Source organism: Ochlerotatus camptorhynchus, unplaced genomic scaffold (genome assembly GCF_037179485.1).
Source record: "Ochlerotatus camptorhynchus isolate MF236.1 unplaced genomic scaffold, CSIRO-AGI_Acam_v1.1 ptg000003l, whole genome shotgun sequence".
Lineage (NCBI taxonomy): Eukaryota > Metazoa > Arthropoda > Insecta > Diptera > Culicidae > Ochlerotatus > Ochlerotatus camptorhynchus.
In genome coordinates, this window is record NW_027040495.1 from 1,985,131 (window position 1) to 2,003,478 (window position 18,348).

The window sequence follows — 18,348 nt, forward strand, 5'->3', positions numbered from 1 at the left end:
CTAATAGTTTTACAACATCCGCAAAACTCGCATTTTCCTGAAAAACATCATCATCATCATTGTCACTATTTTGTATTTTACGTTTTTTGCGCCTGGTATTTTGGTCCAATTCCGACTGAATCGTCCTAAATGAACTTCGCTGATCATTCATTGCTAGTTGGTTAAACTTTTAATATTTTCCAATTTCTCACAAATTAAATTTTCAAGACCATGTATCACATTTCATCACCATTTAAATTTAGACAAAAGTCACGAAATAATAGGAGAACAAAAGTTTTTTGAGTGTGTTGATTTATTTCTTTTTAATTCCGTTATAATTGCTTTTCTTTTGACAGATACGCGTATTTCGTCTACTACTTGCAGCCTTCATCAGTGCAGAACAGAACGGGAAGTGCAAACAAATCGGTGAATCAAAAGGTGGTTCGTTTTTCTGCTCAATAAGCGATGTATTGTGGTAGCGTTCCACACGGTCTTTCTATGTGCACTCACACTATCATAGGATGCTGCCTATCTTAACTGCAGGCAGAAGATGCCTTCTACCGCTAGGTGCGCTAGTGTTCGCAAATGACAAGTGGAGCCACTTTCTGATCCGAAGTTCCACTCCTGTGCAAGTACTCAACACCACTACCACTACCAACTTATTTTTTTCCAGGTTGCTACTCCCAAGTAACAATACAAGTTTTATCGAGGTTTTAAAGCTCTCTACAAGCCTAAACCATGGTCTTCAAGAGCGTTATAAAACCAAAATTGTTGCTTGGACTGTTCATGATGGTCATATAAAAATCATCGACATATAACCATAGAGGTAACTCTAAGACCACTGGGTCCCGAAGAAAATCATTATTATTTTTGGCTCACTCAGTACCAGAACAACGGTCCCAAGCAGTCCCAAGCTATTTCACTCACCCCTGCATGTTCTGCATGAATCCACACACCCCTGATGTTATCTGTCAAACTTTCATAGCGAATCAAAACAAACATAGTGTAGTAATAGAATTTCAACTACAATAGGGTACGTTAATCGTTTGCTTGGGACCAATAGGCTACTAAAGTAGTGAGCCAATTTAAAATCCTTAGTTTCGTATTGATTGTTGATATAACTTTCATTGGAATTTTCAAAGCGATCCCTGATAAAAAAAAAAGAAAGATAACCCAAATGATTGAACTATTCCACAAATGGGTTGGATATACCGCGAACACGTCGTTAAGCAAAATAACCATATACATTTTATTAGGGATATCTTAAATTAAATTAAAAAGGATTATTTCACCATTGGCCATTACGTGAAGTTGCTCACATTGAAGCAAAACTACACCTAATCGCAATTGGAAAATTCTTTAAATTTAATTTGGTGTGCAATGAAGATAGCGCTTCGAATTTCAATGATTTTCATTTGACCATCATTTAAGATACATATTTCAGAGAACAGTAGCAACCTGGAAAAAAAAAGATACGTTTTGTAGGATTTTCCAATAGCGTAGATCAATGGTTTTTACGTGTCATTTCCGTTCCGTGCAGTCATACTGTATAATAGGTACACAGCTAGGTATAGAAAAGCCCGCCTTCCAGGGGCTAGAAATTAATATAAGATAAGCAAACTACGCATAAACGCAGAACTGTCCCATTTGAATATGAAATCAAGCAAATATGTAACTGTTATGCCTTGGATCGCAAACGTTGAGTACATAGTTTTTTTTATAATATTCTTAACAGTGTTGAGACCTAATCTAGTCTTACCAATAAGAGTATGCAACCCTAAGTACTACAGACATAAATTGTTGCAAAGCATGAATTTTATCCAACAGTAATATAATAAAATCTCTTACCTGTACAGATCAACTGCATGATGTTTTCTGTCGGTCTACGATTGAGACGTTCATAGTCCGCGGGTGTCAACGGTCGCTTGTCAGCCTCGTACACCAACACTGCAGCCTTCTCGTTTTCATGGTGCAGCTTCTGATGTAGCACCACATTATACGCCTCCCGGCTTCGGTAGAAGCAATAGGCGCATTGATATGCACTTCCAGTGTGCACGACCCTCAAATGGCGCAACAAATCAATCTTTCCTTCGGCAACGATGTGACAGTAAGCGCACTCTAACCAGCTTTTCAACGTTCCAGCTCCGGATATATCTCCAACCAGTTCATGGTTATCGATGTGCTTCTCCATTTGTGTCTCGATCGTAGTAGTAAAACAGCAACTCTCTCCCATGCATTTGTAAAAACAAAATAGGCTTTTCTGCTCCAGCATGTTTAGGCAATGGGCGCGATTTTTTACCGCTGGTGACTGGAGCCAAGGTTTCAGATTAATCGATTCTTCGGCAGTACCGATCGAGAGCTTATCTCCGGAAAACCTACGCAATTTCAACATTGGTCGATCGTCGATCAAATTTGACGAAGAACTAGTTAACGGTGGTTCATTGAGCTCATCAAATGCAGTTCGATCCTTAATATGGATAACCGCCATGTGCTTAACCTCCTTTGCCAAAACACCGGACTCCTCGTTCAAAACCTGAGCCGTGCACAGGTAACAGTATCCATCCCAAACAATGCTTCCATGCTGTTCCTCCACGTGGGAGTACATCTCCGATCGTGTTTGGCTTGCATATTTACAGTCTTCAATCAAGCATAGGTACCAGATCTTCTCGTTGATTTTACTGTAACCAATATTTGAAACCACTTGTTTGTGCTCAAAAATATCGACGTTTTCTTTCTTCATATCAAGTGGCGTTGGCATTGGAATGTCATCGGACAATACTGCGGCACCTGCCAGCGATCGTTTGACTTTTTCAACGCGCTTCGGAGCAACTTTTTGCGGTTGTGTCGCTTTGGGAGGCGATTCAATATCTTCCCACTCGTCTTCATCACCTTTAGCTTTCTCTGCATCCTTTCTCATAATTTCATCTAAATTCTTCTTCAGCTTGTCGATAATCGACGGTTTTGAAGGTGATACAAAGTTACGATCATTGAGCACCTTCAGTGATTCGATTTCATCGTTTGCACTTGAAATGAAAGCGGACATATTGGTTTGGCTGGGGATTGCGGCCTGTGGAGTAAGCTCCGGCATCGAAATATCCGACTCCAAGGTATCGTTCGACTTCGATTCCAACTTTTCTTCGTAGTTCAAAATACTAAACCGTAGTATGCCGTTACCAGAAACGGTGCGATCGTGCTCCTCTTTCATATGGGCATCCACTTTTGGTCGTGACAGTTGAACGAAATTACACAACCGACACATATAACCGTGAATGTGATTCTCCTTGAACATCACATCATTCGTAACGTCCATTGCTGGGCCAACACATTCGCTGTCGTGTGCATTGGTACTCGGTACCAACGATTTGATGGTGCAGTTGTTACATTTGTACCTATACTCGCCTGTATGACTGGCCAAATGTAGTTTCCAGTTGTACTTTTTCTTGCTGAGGACTTCCTGGCAGAAAATACATTTGAATGTTATATTCTGGTCGCTCATAGTGCCTGTCACCAACAGTGGCTCTTTTTTCAGCTTAACAGCTACATCGTTTGGGATACGGCTAACGTATACCTCGTGTAACGGATGGTTACGGACATAGTGTTGAACAATTCCACTCAGCGGACCAACATACGAACACAACGCACAATCTTTGACTTTATCGCTTTTGCAGTGCAACTCTTTGTTCACATTCTTGGTCACTGGTTTCGGTGCGTACGTTTTCGGCGGAGATGAAGGAGCTTGCTTCGTTTCCGGCTTTTTCTTCCTTTTCGGAACCGTACCAGACGCCCAACCACCTCTTTTCTTTTTCTTAGATCTCGGTGAAACTGACGTTCCGCTCGATGCAATGGATGCCACGTCATCTTCGGTTTCGTAAATGGTCGCACTTTTGTCTACTCCCGTCTTCGGTTTAGGATTTACTAGTAGGTCAACTGTAGACAAATCAACTTTTTGAACAACCACTCTCAAGCGTTTCAAATGAACCTTTTCAGTCAGTTTGAATTCCATACCTTTCTTGAGATTCAGTACGACTGGGGCAGAAGACGACTTCCTCGACTTAGCACGCTTAACTGGAGAAACAAAGCTCTGCCTTTTGGTACAGCTCCTCCGTCCGGTTGCGCTCAATACACCATCTCTAATGAACATCTCGGCAATATCTTCGTTTAACTTGTCCAGTTCGGTCTTTCTGCCTTTAGCAGATGCTTTTTCCTTCTCACAGGCTTCGTTCGTTGAACTTATTGACGTGGATGCTGTGCGTTCGCGGTTTCCTTCTGCAACATTTTCTGCAACGGCGTTCGCTGCTAGCAATTCAAGCGACTCGCTAGCAATGTGTTTATCACTAGGGCTCTCTATAATCTCCTGAATTTTTTTCAGCTTCTTCTCATCTAGTATTTTGCTCAACATTTCCAACAATTTAACTTTGTTATCTGGATTTGTCGAGCCCTTGAGTAAACCTTCCACCATTTCTTTGTTTTCTCTTTCCTCCTTTGCTTCTCTCGCTGCTTCACTGGTACACGGATCTTCTTCAACATCGACAAGTTGTTCGTCCTTAATAGCACTTGAGCTTGCTTCGACGGGTAACTCAACATCAGTTGACCTATCATGGCTGGCATCACTCGATACATCTCCTTCGTTAATTAACGTCGCCGATCCCTTCTTCTTTCGACCTCGCTTACGTTTCTTGGCTGTCGTATCAGTAGTTGTGCTAGACACAACGTTATCACTACTGTCCTCCTTCGCCGTAGCCATTGATGATTCTTGCACTGTACTGCCCTCTGCTGCCACATCCGATTCCGAAGACTGCTGCTCCTTCGATTCAGCGTCCGCATTAGCACCACATGCATCCTCATCGTCGTCTTCAATAACAGGCTTTCGCTTACGAGTCCGGCGCGGTCGGACAACGATGTCTTCTTCTGGTTCAGTCTCTTCCTTACCCGACGACAATTCCTTCTCAACCTTTTCCGCATTTCTGCCATCGTCCTCCAATTGAGAGACCGCAACCGAGTTACGACGTGTGCTGATTCTGGTTGGCGCAACAATTGCTTGTACAGTTAATTTAGTCCGCATGTCGATCTCGTTGTAGTGAACCGCAACCGAATTTCTTCTGCGCAGTGTTCGACGAGGAGCCGGTAAGCTCGGAATCTGGAACACATCTTGCGGTTTTTCAATTGTGGTTTCCTTTTGCTTATCACCGCCGCCTTCCGCAATTTCCGTTACCGTAGCAGCTGTAGCAGTTGAAGTAATGGTACCATCAATCAAAGGAGCTACCTGTTCCGGTTCATTCACCGGTCCACTTGGTTCTGTGTCCCAGAAGTCGTCATCTTGGAGAGATTTCAGCGACGTATTCTTATCTTTCGGACTTTCCTTATCCTGTTGTCTGGTCTCAGTGGACTTCTTGTCAATCTCACTATCCCACATGTCGTCATCATCTTGCACCATACTCTTCGGCGGTTCCGGTGACTTGCTCTTCGACTTTTCCTTACGTTGACTCGTGTGTTGTACTGCTTCTACTGGTTTGATAATCGGTTCACTGGGTTTCTCAACTCGCTTTATTTTGGGAATCTTAAATCCTCCAATTCCAGACGATGGTGCGGCTTTTTTCGAAAAGTCGCCACTGCGGTACATCTTGTCAAATTGTGATAGCTGCTCACCGAAGAGATCCTTGGCCTTCGGTACGGGTTTAATTTTGTCCTTTTCCGATTCCTCTCGCCTTTTATCTGTCTTCTGCGACGTAGAAGGGGAATCATACTTATGTGACTTCGTGGTAAATTTGGAATCCGTGCGAGACTTTTCCTTCATGGCCGGAGAAAAACGGCGCTCTTTCGGCGGGCAAAACTTTGCCGGTTTTGCGTATGCCTTTGCAGCTACTCGATTCTTGTTCGGAATCATTCCTATAGTAATATCGATTTCCTCGCTTTGTTTGACCTGCTCTTTCTCCGCACTGTTTTGTTTATCCTTATCGACTTTTTCCGAACTGCAATTTTTCGGTTTGTTTTGATCTTTGCGGTGTTTTTGGTCGATCTCTTTCTGACGGCGGTATTCTAGGTAGGTGAGCGGTGCCTTGCTGGGTCCAGATGGTGCGTACTGAAAGCGATTGGATGGTTGTTGATTTTGGCGGTGAATTTGCATGTATTCAGCCCCAGGTGGCAAGTGCTTCCGCCGTGGATCTCTTTCGGCCACCGAAGGAGCTTCGATGGATTGTGGGGTGACTATAACTGGAATAGACTGCTGAGGAGGTAGCATGGGCGGTTGCATGGGATGTGGCGAATGCGGATGAGGTAACATAAGCGGTGGCTGTGGCGGATGGGGAGGAGGTAGCATGGGCGGTAGCATCGGCTGTGTAACCATTGACTGCATCGGAGGTGGTGCCGGTAGGAATGATGTTCCATGGAAAGGTTCATTATTTCGATTGACGTTAAAATCCCCACAAATGCTCTGTCGTCGAACCGGAAACGACCTGGGTGGCAGCATAACAGGTTCTGGAGGTATCTCCTCGATGATTACCTGATTTGCACAAATGCTCAGACGCCGTTTAGGGGGATCTTTTTTGGGTAAGTCCAGGGGCAGATTCGGGTTTGGAGCTACACACCGTGGCAGCTCATTCGGTGTAGGTGCCGGAGGAATTGAAACATTTACCCGATTCAAACGCGGATCGTTGGCCTTCATAGTTGGGAAAAATGGATTCATTCTATCTGGCCCCAAGGGCTCAGGAGAATGCACGTGCATGTTGCTTTCGACTGCTTTTCTGATTCGGGGATCCTTCATGTTAACAGCAGGAGCTGTCCCACTAGGTGCTCGGTTGTCTGAAGGTGAAGAATACGTCGGAGAGATATCCATACGATCATCATGGAAGCGTTTTATATCATCCCTGCGACGGTACAAGGGAGGTGACTGTGGTCGGGGTGTTAGGTCAATATTATTACTATTGCGCCCGGAGTAGTTGCGATATGAACTATTCACTGGATGCGGGAAGACGCCAAAAGCATCATTCTCAGCCTCCCAACGCGCACCATGGTTTGTGGAAATTTGCGGTGAATAAGTTGGAGAGTAAGGAACATTCACATTCCGACCTTGATGTGAGTTCTCGTACGGTGGTGAAGGATTACGAGCATGTTCGTCGAATGTAGGCTTTTGGAAAACTTTCAAAGTATCGTTGATAACCTTGGACAAGTTGTTGCTGCTGCTGCGACTTTTCGTTCCACCGGGTTTCGATTCACTCGTAATCAGTCTAGTAATTTCATCTAACGACAATGGTGGCTTGTTTGCAATATTTCTTCTATTTTTTGGTTGCGGGTCATCCCAGAGTTCATCATTATCCGTTTCTGGACTTAGTGGTTCCAAAATCGAATCTGAATTGGCAAAGCAATCAGGTTCGGCCGGCGTGTCCGGTTCAGCCGGAGTGTCCGGTTCGGCTGGCGTATCCGGTTCAGCTGGGCTGTCCGGTTCAGCCGGTGTGTCTGGTTCTGCTGGAGAATCCAGTTCGAATGACGAAGCTGGTTTTGCTGAAGTACCCGGTTTAGCTTGAGAATCCGATGCTATGGGAATATCCTCTTCAGTTCTTCGTTCAAGTAACAGGTCCGATCCAGGTAGTGCGTCTGAATCACCAGGAGATGCCGGACTGTCTCCATCACTTTGGTTTTTTGTTGAGGATCCAGATTCATCCGTTGTTGATGATTCTCCTGCTTTCCTCAAAGGATTCTGCAATGAACAATTTGTTCAAATTCGAAATTTTATTTTTCAATACAACATACGAACCGTTTCATACAATTTGATCAACACCTTCTCACACTTACACAAAGACAGGTAATTCAATCTAAGAGATAAATAAGAAAACAAAATGTTTTTAGCAGTTTTGTGTGTCATTGTAATTCTAATGATGCATGAGTAGAAAAACTACAAAAAATAATACCTTTGGTTGGTGAGCAGATCATAAATCGTTATTATTTTCTGCAGCTGTTGCTGCCGATTTTGATGAGAATCATTTTTGTAGAAACTTATCAGCTCTTGCAAAAACGGGATATAAACCTTGACCCGATTCCACACATCTTCGTAACGAGTTGCCCTGTCTTCCTCTTCTGCCATGGCTTAGGGCAAGATATCTGTAAGAAACAAAAAATGGGAACTGCTGTAGAATTGAACTATTTAATAGGTTTACTTTTTTTCAGTGTTAATGCATTGATCTATAGGCCTACAAAACTTGCCATCTTGCGGCTATCTTTAAAAACGTCTTGATGGTGCATATTTCAAAATTATTTATCGATTGCATTTATAACATCTATAATGAATATTTTTTTCAATTATGACGCATTATTTTTTACTATTAGATATATTTTATATTATACCATTAATTAATTAATAAAATATGTCTTCTAATAAAATAAAAATTGTCGTCTCCAAAGCTCATTCAGTCTAGCGTGTAGTGAACTTTTCAACTGTGTGACTGTCTAGTCTCCGATAATGTGAGCGAAAGGAAACAGTGTATGTAGGAGGGAATAGAATTCCCGTTCAGATTTTGTGTCACATATGTACTTATTTATTAAGGCTCAACTGTCTTTGCAAACTCTAAGGAGCCAAAAGCGTGACGGATTTTTTCCTAATGGGTGTTTTTTTTTTTTGTAGGAGAGTCACTTTGCTTGTTTCTGCTTGTTTTGCTGCAACTTCATTTTTCTTCTTCTTCTTCTTCTTCTTTGCATTTCAAGCTTATTGCGTGCCCTCAACTTAGTGTTCTAACATATATAACCACTTCCACATTTATTAATTGAGAACTTTCGATGCCTGTACCATTTTTGCATTAGTATAATTAAATAATTGTGTGGCAAGTACAATCATACTCTATGCCCAGGGAAGTTGAGACATTTTCTAACCCGAAAAATTCCTACACCGGACTGGGAATCGAATCCAGCTACCACCTTACTTTGTAACTGCGCCGTTACCGACTGAGCTAAGGGAGGCCTGCAACTTAATTATATCTTCAATTATATTCCTTTCATTCTCTCGCTACACGCTATATCCGTTGCTTCTCCGTTAAGTCCAAGATTCCGGATTCCGATTGTTTACAAAAGCTGTTACGCCCTAATTCCTGCTCTATCTAGATTTGTTTTGCGGTGAGGTGGGAATTTTCCTTTTCACATCCATATATACCCCTCGTACACCTGTGTATGTGTCAAAGCACAGCTCTGCAGGGAATTTCTCCCGGATGAAAATTAAACGAACAGATTTCCTTAGCGCCAACGCTAGATCACGTTCCGGAACCTCCGGTTGTAAATCGAACACTCGCACATATTGAATGTAATCGCGTACATCTCCTTAACATAATGGAACGTTAAATCTTGCGAGTTATACGTCAATGCATGCAGCAATCTTCCGCAATCCGGTTAGTTGCTTCCATATAAACGAGATTTGCATCCAGTGCTACCGCAATTTTTTTGTAATTCTCACTAAAGTGAGTTTTGCACTTCCATTGGGGAAGCTGTAGTTGATTGTAAGCTTTATTTTAACGGACATATCCAACCTTTTACTTTCAACCGTAACGACAAAATTGTATGCAACGAGCACACCGTTAATAGCTCCTAACGCGTGTGCCACACTGACTGGTACAATTGCGATTGCAGGTCTTGACTCGACAACAGCTGAGAGTAAACTGTATTTTCTTCCAGATTGTACCCGCATAAACAATAACCATAAAAAGCGCCTAACCACCAATTCGGAATATCATCCCAACTTTATGCGGTATGGTCGTACCATCTATGATATCGTAATTGTATGGTACCCGTTTATTAGGGTAACTAGTCTGGATCATTCCTTCTGAGATGTGTACGTTAAAATACAGCCACATCTTCTTCTTCTTATTTTTACCGTATCATTTTTCTTTCAAATTTCACTAGGATTTACACGGAATTTCAAAACATACTTGGCTTTCCTTAATGTTGTATGGTAATATTGACTAATTTTACTAAATGTTCCCTTTTGTGCAAGTGAAAACTACGCACGCCAACTTCAAAGATTTTATCATCGTAGCGTATTTTCCGGCCGGTTACAACTTCTGCAGCCCTCCCTTCCTCTTAAAATGCTACAAAATATATGCATGTTCCCTTATGTATTAATTTCAAAGTGTCTACAGAAGAAAACTTTGAATTACTAAGATATGAACTAGCCTATGGCTAAAAGTCCCTATAATAAAAAAAAACTTTGATTTACTCGAGGCAGAACAGTTATTTTTTAATCAGTTTATTGTAAGGCTCAAGTGTCCAAAATGACTCCACGGAGGGGAGAACCATTAAACACTTTTATATTTACAATAAAATATGTATGAGGTACATTCTTTATGAGATCTTCTTACTCTTACTTGGAGGCGACTTGAGTTTAGCTTCCAGTTTCATTCTTGCCCTCAATTTCCTTGCTTCTTTCAATTGTTTTCCTTCCAGCAGCACCCGTCACTTGGCCTACTCTTCGTCCTTTATCCGCTCCTTCTCGGTATAATCCACTATCCCGAATTTACAGTAGTAATATGCATCATTTTTTAACTTGAAAACAGGCGGCAACTGTTTCTCAGGAGCGCTTGCTTCCTCTCCATTGTTCTTCTCGGTGTCCAGGACGTCACATCCATCACCACCACCTCTTCTTCCAGCACCTCAACCACTTCCTCGTTTGGCGTCACTACTGATACTGCTCTTTCTCATTCCATTGTTGGTTTTCTTCTTCCGTTCGTTGTTGTACTGGGACAGGAATTCATCCAATTTCCCTCCGTCTTACAAAGGAAACACCAATTTTCTGTTCCCTTCATAGAATATGTTTCCCTGTTTCGATTGAGGAAATGCAGTTGGAGTTGGGAATCTTTTTTATATCCATATATAGACCCCGCACACCTGTATGCATATCGAGACTCAAGGCAGCAGGAAAGTTCTCCCAAACTAAACGCTTATGCACAAATTTTTTTTTTTTTCCTTGATTTGTTTTCCGTCGATCTTGTTTTCCTTGCTGAGCAGTACCGACGCCAGGGAGGCAGCTCCCACACCTGGACCCTACCTATCAACCCATCAACTCATGAATCAGGGCCCAACGGCTTTACTTCCCTCTTCCCCGAAGGAAGGCGTCATCAGAGATGTTAGGCCTCAGAACATCCCGGTGGCGCCGAATGCGATTGAACCCAAGAAGAGATGAACTAGCCTTCGGCTAAAAATCTCTATGATAAAATAAAAGTTAAAAAATTTACTAATTAAAAGATTTATAGTTTCACATCAAAATAAATTTTAAATAAATTGGCTGACATGAGAGAATTTGGTATCCATAATGTATTCATCATTTTTACTTAATATCTTCCTAAATCGATGATGCTTTGAATGTTTTTGAATATCGAGTAAGGGAGAATTTACTGATTAGCTACAAGAATTTGGATATAGGGGAACAAAGTTCAATGGTTGTATAAAATTCGTTATTATTAAAAAAATAACATCAAAATAATTTCTTTTAATATCCCAACAGATTCTCAATACTTCTACTCACTAGGATTTGTTCAATTTTTCTATTACTGTATTATAGTGGCTTTCAGCCAAGAGCTATCCGAAAAAAAAATTACAGTGAAATTTTCAGTGGAAACAATGTTCTAACATTAATATTTATTGTCGACAACAAAAATTATTGTTATAATGTTGTACCCTTCCGAAAACGGCAAAACTGCTACCTAGCTGTACAATGAATGTACATAATAAAATGTTGTTACAATGATTTTTATCGTATTTTTCATTTATTTTATTGGTAACATGATTCGATCATGAACAATAATGAACAATTCTATTACAATAAAAATTGTTGTTACATTAAATATTGGTGTGTTTTCATTGTGGGTTACTTCACGAACAATAAAAATAAATCTGATTGAAGCATGTAGACTATAGATAGAAGATAGGCGCTGCTCGTATGGCTCAAAACCAGGCAGTCCGCGTCCGCTCATCTCTTATCCTAAATCCCGCTTAATGCAGACCTTTTTCGTGCAGTCAATAATAATAAAAAATTCCACCACTTGAAGATGTCAGGAAGAAACTCTCAGGTGGAAGCATATTTCATGGGCGATTCTCTCCAGTCGAATTCATTAACTTATCAACGACGCTCAACCACCAAGGAGACGTGACCTAGGGAGATCGAGTGCAGGGGAGTTGGCCTTAATTTCTCACAAGTTCCGGATCGAATCTCAATCCATAACCAGTAAAAAAAGGACTCATCCGTAACATACATACCCCCCCCCCCCCCCTTCCCTTCCCGGGGCGATGTTTTATTTTTTTCGATTTATTTTAAAAGTCGATAAAGTAGATCTGTCAAGCCAAAACATACACTCTAAAGTACACTGTTATTTTTTTTAAATCAATAAATTCGTCAACCAACAGTAAAATAACAATAATATATAATGCATTGAAAAAAAAATTGTATGCGGAAATCACGAAAATTTCATTGTTAAGATACTTAACAACCCCCCTTTTTTATTGTAAATTTTCCATTTACCATGAAATTTGCTGTTTTGTACAACATAAATCAAGGTAAATTTATTGTAGACGTAACAATATAAATCATTGTTAAGACAATAATTTTCGTCTTATTGTTACATTGTTTTTTATTGTATTTTTGTTGTTATTTTTTTCGGGTAATCCATCACTGAGGATTTGTTTCGGATTGTGCAATGAAATTAATTTTTTTTATAACATTTTTTTGACTAAGGGTATGATGCTTCAAAGCTATATAAATACCATACACTCAAAAAATTCCACACATTTTTATTGTCGAATCTTAATGGGAAATTCCACATGATTTTCATGTGACCAAACATAAACAGAATCGACTCAGAAGTACACATGAAATTATGTGTCAAATGAATAGCATGTGTAGTCACCAGCGAATCCAAACACATAAAGCAACCAACGATACAGACAAAACGGTTGCTACGACTACCATGACAAACTCGCTCTGTAACAAAGCTCGATCCGAGTGGTAGAAGGATAATGATATATTGCTTGCCTGCTTTGTTGCAATATACACGGATGAGGACATAGCTTGATATGAATCGGGAAAAGACATAACAAAAAAATTCCCATTAACACACGTGTATCATCTTCGGCTTTACTTCGTGAAGCAGCTTGCCAACAATTTGCTCGTTTCCTTCTACCGCCCCGAATGAGTCGACCGCACGAGCTGCTTGTCATGAAAAAGAACGGTGAAGATTATATCATTATTGTTTTCAACTTCTGACATAGTGTTATTATTCGGTTCGTTGATCGCTTGTTATTTTGTCATTTGGAGATATTTTTGATTCCTTGGTAGTCACACATGGCTTTTATGTGTACACTGTACACATATTAAGTATGTGTCCGACACATACAGTGTATCGCAAAATGGAGTGACACCCTAATAGATATTTTTTAGAAACATTTTAAATAGATATAATCAGCTATAACCTCTGAACATATACCTCTCCAATGTTATACGTAGTGTATAAAAACATGCACAGTATTGCACAAAACATTTGCAACCAACCAATCAACCACTATCATTTTTTTACCTTTATTTAACGTCGGTCTCTGTTCCGCAATCTAGTGCCAATCACCGACGGACATCGATTGCCATCCATTGACGGCAATCAAATGTGCAGGAAGGCAGCTTCCACACCTGCGTAGGTTATCGCACCCATTCAACACACATACACATGGGCCGGGACTAACGGCTTTACTTCCCTTCCAAAGGAAGACGTGACCAGAGATTTTTATGCCTCAGAAAAATCCCATCCAACCTCGGCTGGGATTGAACCCAGACCCATCGAGGTGTTAGAAAGCAGTCACGCATACCACTACACCACCGGCGCCGGCAGCCACAATCATGAACTTATTCATTTAAGGGTTACAGACAAATCATCGTACCAAAACCATCGTTTGCCAAAAGTACAAACAAAAATGTTCCTCCTGGACAAAAAAAAGTGCAACTTCGCATATGTGGCTTTCAATATTTCGTAGCGAATCATTTATTTTCTATTACAGTCTTGCATATTTGAGGCATAAACTAAATCAGGTGGTCAATGAAGCTTTGAGGAATCGCTTTCAAAAGCATTTTGGATTTGTTCAAACAATTGAAGGATTAATAAGGATATTGCAAACACCGTCACGATTGACTATTCAATCCACTATCTCACAAAGGTTCTCGGTAGGGATAAGATTTGGATATTGGGGTGGCCAGTCCATCACCGTTGTGTTTATCCTTAAACCACTGTTTGATGACTTTGGCAGTGTGCTTGGGGTCGTTATCTTGTTGAAATATCCATCTTAATGGCACTTCGACTCATCACTGAACAAGACACCCAGCAAACAATTTTAGCTGCAGACCAGCATATGAAGGCATGCCATTTTTACACATTCTAGCCTACGTGAGATTGAGCTTACACTAGTCTTTTCTTCTGATTTTTTAGTGATATCAAAGGTTTCGTCACAGGGCGTCAGGAGAATAATCCGGCTTCAACGGCACGTCACCTGATTATAATGTCCGATACAGATAGCTGTACACTAATAAAATTTCAAAGATTGTTTTTATGTGTCCCACAAATGAATTCCTGCAATGTGATCAACAAATGATATCTATGTGTCGGACACATACTTAATATGAGCACACATAGCCATGTGCAACCACTCATACTATTCATTTGACTCATAAATTCCATATGTGCTTCTGGGTGGATTCTGTTAATGTGTGGTCACATGAAAATCACGTGGAATTTCCTATGAAAATTCGTCAATAAAAATGTGTGGAACTTTATTAGTGTAGTTGTTTTTGTACCTTGAAGGATGATTGAAAGGATCCTTCTTAATGCATCTGACGATCATAGAATCCTCTTTAGTGGTCTTTGATTTTTGTGGTCAACAGCAATCTTCCCGGTTAAACGAAATTTGGAACATAGTCTTGATATGGTCGATTTATTTACATGATATTTCTCACAAATGATTGTATGTGACATTCCGCACACGCAGTCATCGATCATTTTCTTTCTTAGTTCCAATCCAAGGTTGTCAGGAGCCATTTTGGTACTTGATGTCATAAATAATAAAAAAAAATAACATTTGTAGTTTTCAAGGTATATTGAGCAATATTTACCTTTCGATAATTGAATAACACAACGTACAACACTTTTACAGTAAAACAAAACCTGTTACACTTAATTATCAACACTTCTACTGAAAACAAAAAACGAACGAAAGTGTAATGTTGCACTTGTTTTGACCAAGGCAAAATTATCAATTGGATAGTTGATATAATCATAGACTCCTAAACCATCGACTGCAGTAACTTACTCCTTTTCGATGATAGAAAATTAAAGTTTACTAATGATTTTTATCATTGTTCGATATCAGTTGCAAATGTTTTGTCCAATACTGTATAGCTGCAAGAACTCTCAAAATCATATATATTTACACTCAGCATTTGTGTTTGTAATATTCTACTTGGAAAACTCAATACAATATTATTTTTACCATAAAACTTAAGTTCCTTAACTTAAAAACATTCAATTTAAAATGCATTTCCTGGTCACTAGAACTTTAATATGAAGCAATAATTAACGTTTTTATTTTCTAGAACTTCGTAAATTTATGCTTTCAATAAAAGGAATTTAATTTTATTTTTTTAAATCTCTTGTAGCAAGCAATCCCAAAATTGCTCCTTTAAATGATAAATAAAAACTAAACGGTTAGATACTAAGTACGTTTAATTCAGACAGGAAATTACATACACTCATATTTGATCATGCCACATTTTCAATGTTTAATATTCGAGCGTATCACTATTATAATTAATGATAAAAAATGCTGCGTCAGTGAACTGAAAAACAGGTCACTTCCACAATTGCAAACAACACTTGATTGAACGTAATTTCACATCACACTGACACTATATACAAGCTATGTCAGTAGCAAAGCATCAGCAATTAGAAACAAAATGTTTTCTTGATAATCACCAACTCCCTGTGAAACTAAAATATCACTTTTACTAACCAAACGCTGTGTAGCTGACTGTACTACGCTGCAGTCATTTACAAAATGGTGACGACGATCAGTTTTTCACTTTTCACAGCAATGGCGCTTTTGGTCGATTTTCACTTCTCGCTCTTCATCGATTCTGTCAACCTACTCGCTCTCTTTGAAACAACCGTGCGAAAATCAATGTGGAAGAGTTGACGCTTTGCCTGTTGCAGGCAAGCAGATTCGACCTATTTGGAACATCGAATACTATTGTCGATTTTTTGTAAGAACACAGCACTCGTTAGTTTCCTACACACGCACACAAATGTAGTTTTCTGGACGAAAAACTTAGTAATAGTAAAATATCTGACCCTGTGTTCATCGCATGTCGAACTTGACTAACCTGCACAATTCACAAAAAAAAAAACAAAAACCCTAAAAATAAGTAGGTACTCACCGACTGAATCCCCCAAAAACACTATGCTAGTGCAATAATTATGGCTTCGCTCACATTAATCAACAAAACACATGAAAAATCTGAGATTCTTCCACAAATAAATATATTTTATCACCAAGAGTTTGTTTTTCACTTCAGGTCCATACGCGAAGCGCTTTTCCAGCAGACTATTTGACAACTGGTGATCAATGTGGAGAATGAGAGCGATGGAATACGGCGGTAAGACGTCGTCGATCAAACATTACTAATGTTCGACGGCAGAGGCGCGCACTTCAAATAAGAGGCAAAGTGGCTGCGTGCATTATTCCAAAACTGAATTCGTACAAGCCGCACATGACTTTCGTATTGTTAAATTAAAAATTTAATTTTTTGGAATATATCCCACTCCCATCCCATTATATGAGTAGGCTCTGCCTGCGAATGATTGGTTTTGTTTTCGATGTCGCTGATTTTGCGTGTTTCCGCGTATTTTACAACTTATACCAAGCCAAAAATACAATAGCTTTCGCGTGAGCATAAGTGGAAATGAAATTGCACTTAATTAGGGTAGTTTACCAATTGGTGCACAGCTATGCATATGATTTTAATTCTTTTGTGATTTTACGAGACTGTTTTTTTTTTTGTGAAGCAAGAATTCCTCAAGAAATGAATAAAAATCAATGTGATTCATTAAGCATTTCCAGAGGTCATCAGCAATTTATATTGGTAAAAACATTCCGTGTAAGAAAATTTTGAATGTGCTTCATAGCTTAATTGTTGCACGCATCATTTGCTTTGAAATTCTATTGTTGCACACTTTGTATCTAATTATTGCACACCATTAAAATATGACTTGGGAGGCAATTTTTCAACAAGAATAATCATTCAGTGATTCTGTTAGATGATTAAACGTAAATTTTCGATGCATTGTACTTACGATATCAGTTATTTTATTGAACCGATCCGGGAGGAAGCAATATTAGGGAAATTTTTCAATTGTTGCACACTTCACATTGATTACTGCACAGCATTTATCCATGGCCATGAGGTTTACCGATCATGGTGACATACTAATCAGTGATCAATTGTTGAATGTGTTTTTGATACTAATTATTATAAACAATGTGATAAAACATGTTTGAAATATTATTGACATTGTTGCATATGATTTCAGTAATACCTAGCCCTGGTCCTCACAAGTTCCTACTTCACGCCTCCCCGAGTCATATGATAACAAAAGACTACCAGCTAGACATGGACACAGCTGGGTGGCGTAGCCTGGGCAATGTTGCCAGTCCGGCAATAGCAAAGTGAAGAGGTGCGACGCAAACACTGGCGCGGTAACCATAGTACGGTGATAGAGGAAATGCTTCACTAAACCTGAGCGTCTGTTCACCATGGAGGTGCGGCTCAAAACGGTGTCTGTTCTCCATGTTAGGAGCGGCTGATCACCGTCCTAGCGCCAGCGTGGGACTCTAAACAGAGCTGTGCACGATGGACCCCCGGCGAGGCCCAACAAGCCGCCGTGGAAAAAAACAAAGTTGCAAATACTGAAGAAAGAAATACGGATCGGAACAATTGGCACAGACCTACGCGACGAAATAAGAACTACGATTGGAAACTCGGAACATGGAACTGCAAATCACTCGGTTTCCCGGGCTGCGATAGGTTACCCTTCGCAGACTACGAGGCTGGCGAAGTGTGGCCATGGATCAAAATATTTTCGAGGTATTGTTGAGTGTTTTTATTAGGCTTATTTTATTTAGTTGCAACGTGTACACATTTATGTTTTACCCTTCTTACAAAGAAGGGTATAGATATAACTTGAAAAACCGACTATTGATCCGAGGCCCGGAGGGCCGAGTGTCATATTCGACTCAGCTCGACGAGATCGGAACATGTCTGTGTGTGTGTGTGTGTGTAACGAAATGAATGCGCTCACGTTTCTCAGC

General features: G+C 40.1%; 1 protein-coding gene across 4 annotated transcripts in view; it reads right to left on the reverse strand.

Annotated features, from left to right (window-relative positions):
* Nucleotides 1-18,348, reverse strand: part of LOC135710267 (uncharacterized) — a 41,424-nt gene that overhangs the window by 10,407 nt on the left and 12,669 nt on the right. For 2 of the 4 annotated variants that reach the window (XM_065233049.1, XM_065232821.1), the window contains exons 1-4: nucleotides 16,418-16,585; nucleotides 7,884-8,073; nucleotides 7,730-7,787; nucleotides 1,828-7,672 (exon numbers count right to left, since the gene is read on the reverse strand). In XM_065233049.1, the coding sequence (XP_065089121.1) occupies nucleotides 1,828-7,672; nucleotides 7,730-7,787; nucleotides 7,884-8,056 (6,076 nt within the window). In that variant the 5' untranslated portion in view covers nucleotides 8,057-8,073; nucleotides 16,418-16,585. Of the gene's footprint in view, nucleotides 1-1,827; nucleotides 7,673-7,729; nucleotides 7,788-7,883; nucleotides 8,074-15,993; nucleotides 16,097-16,417; nucleotides 16,586-18,348 lie in introns of those variants that run through there. The other 2 variants (XM_065232975.1, XM_065232893.1) reach the window with 2 other exon arrangements.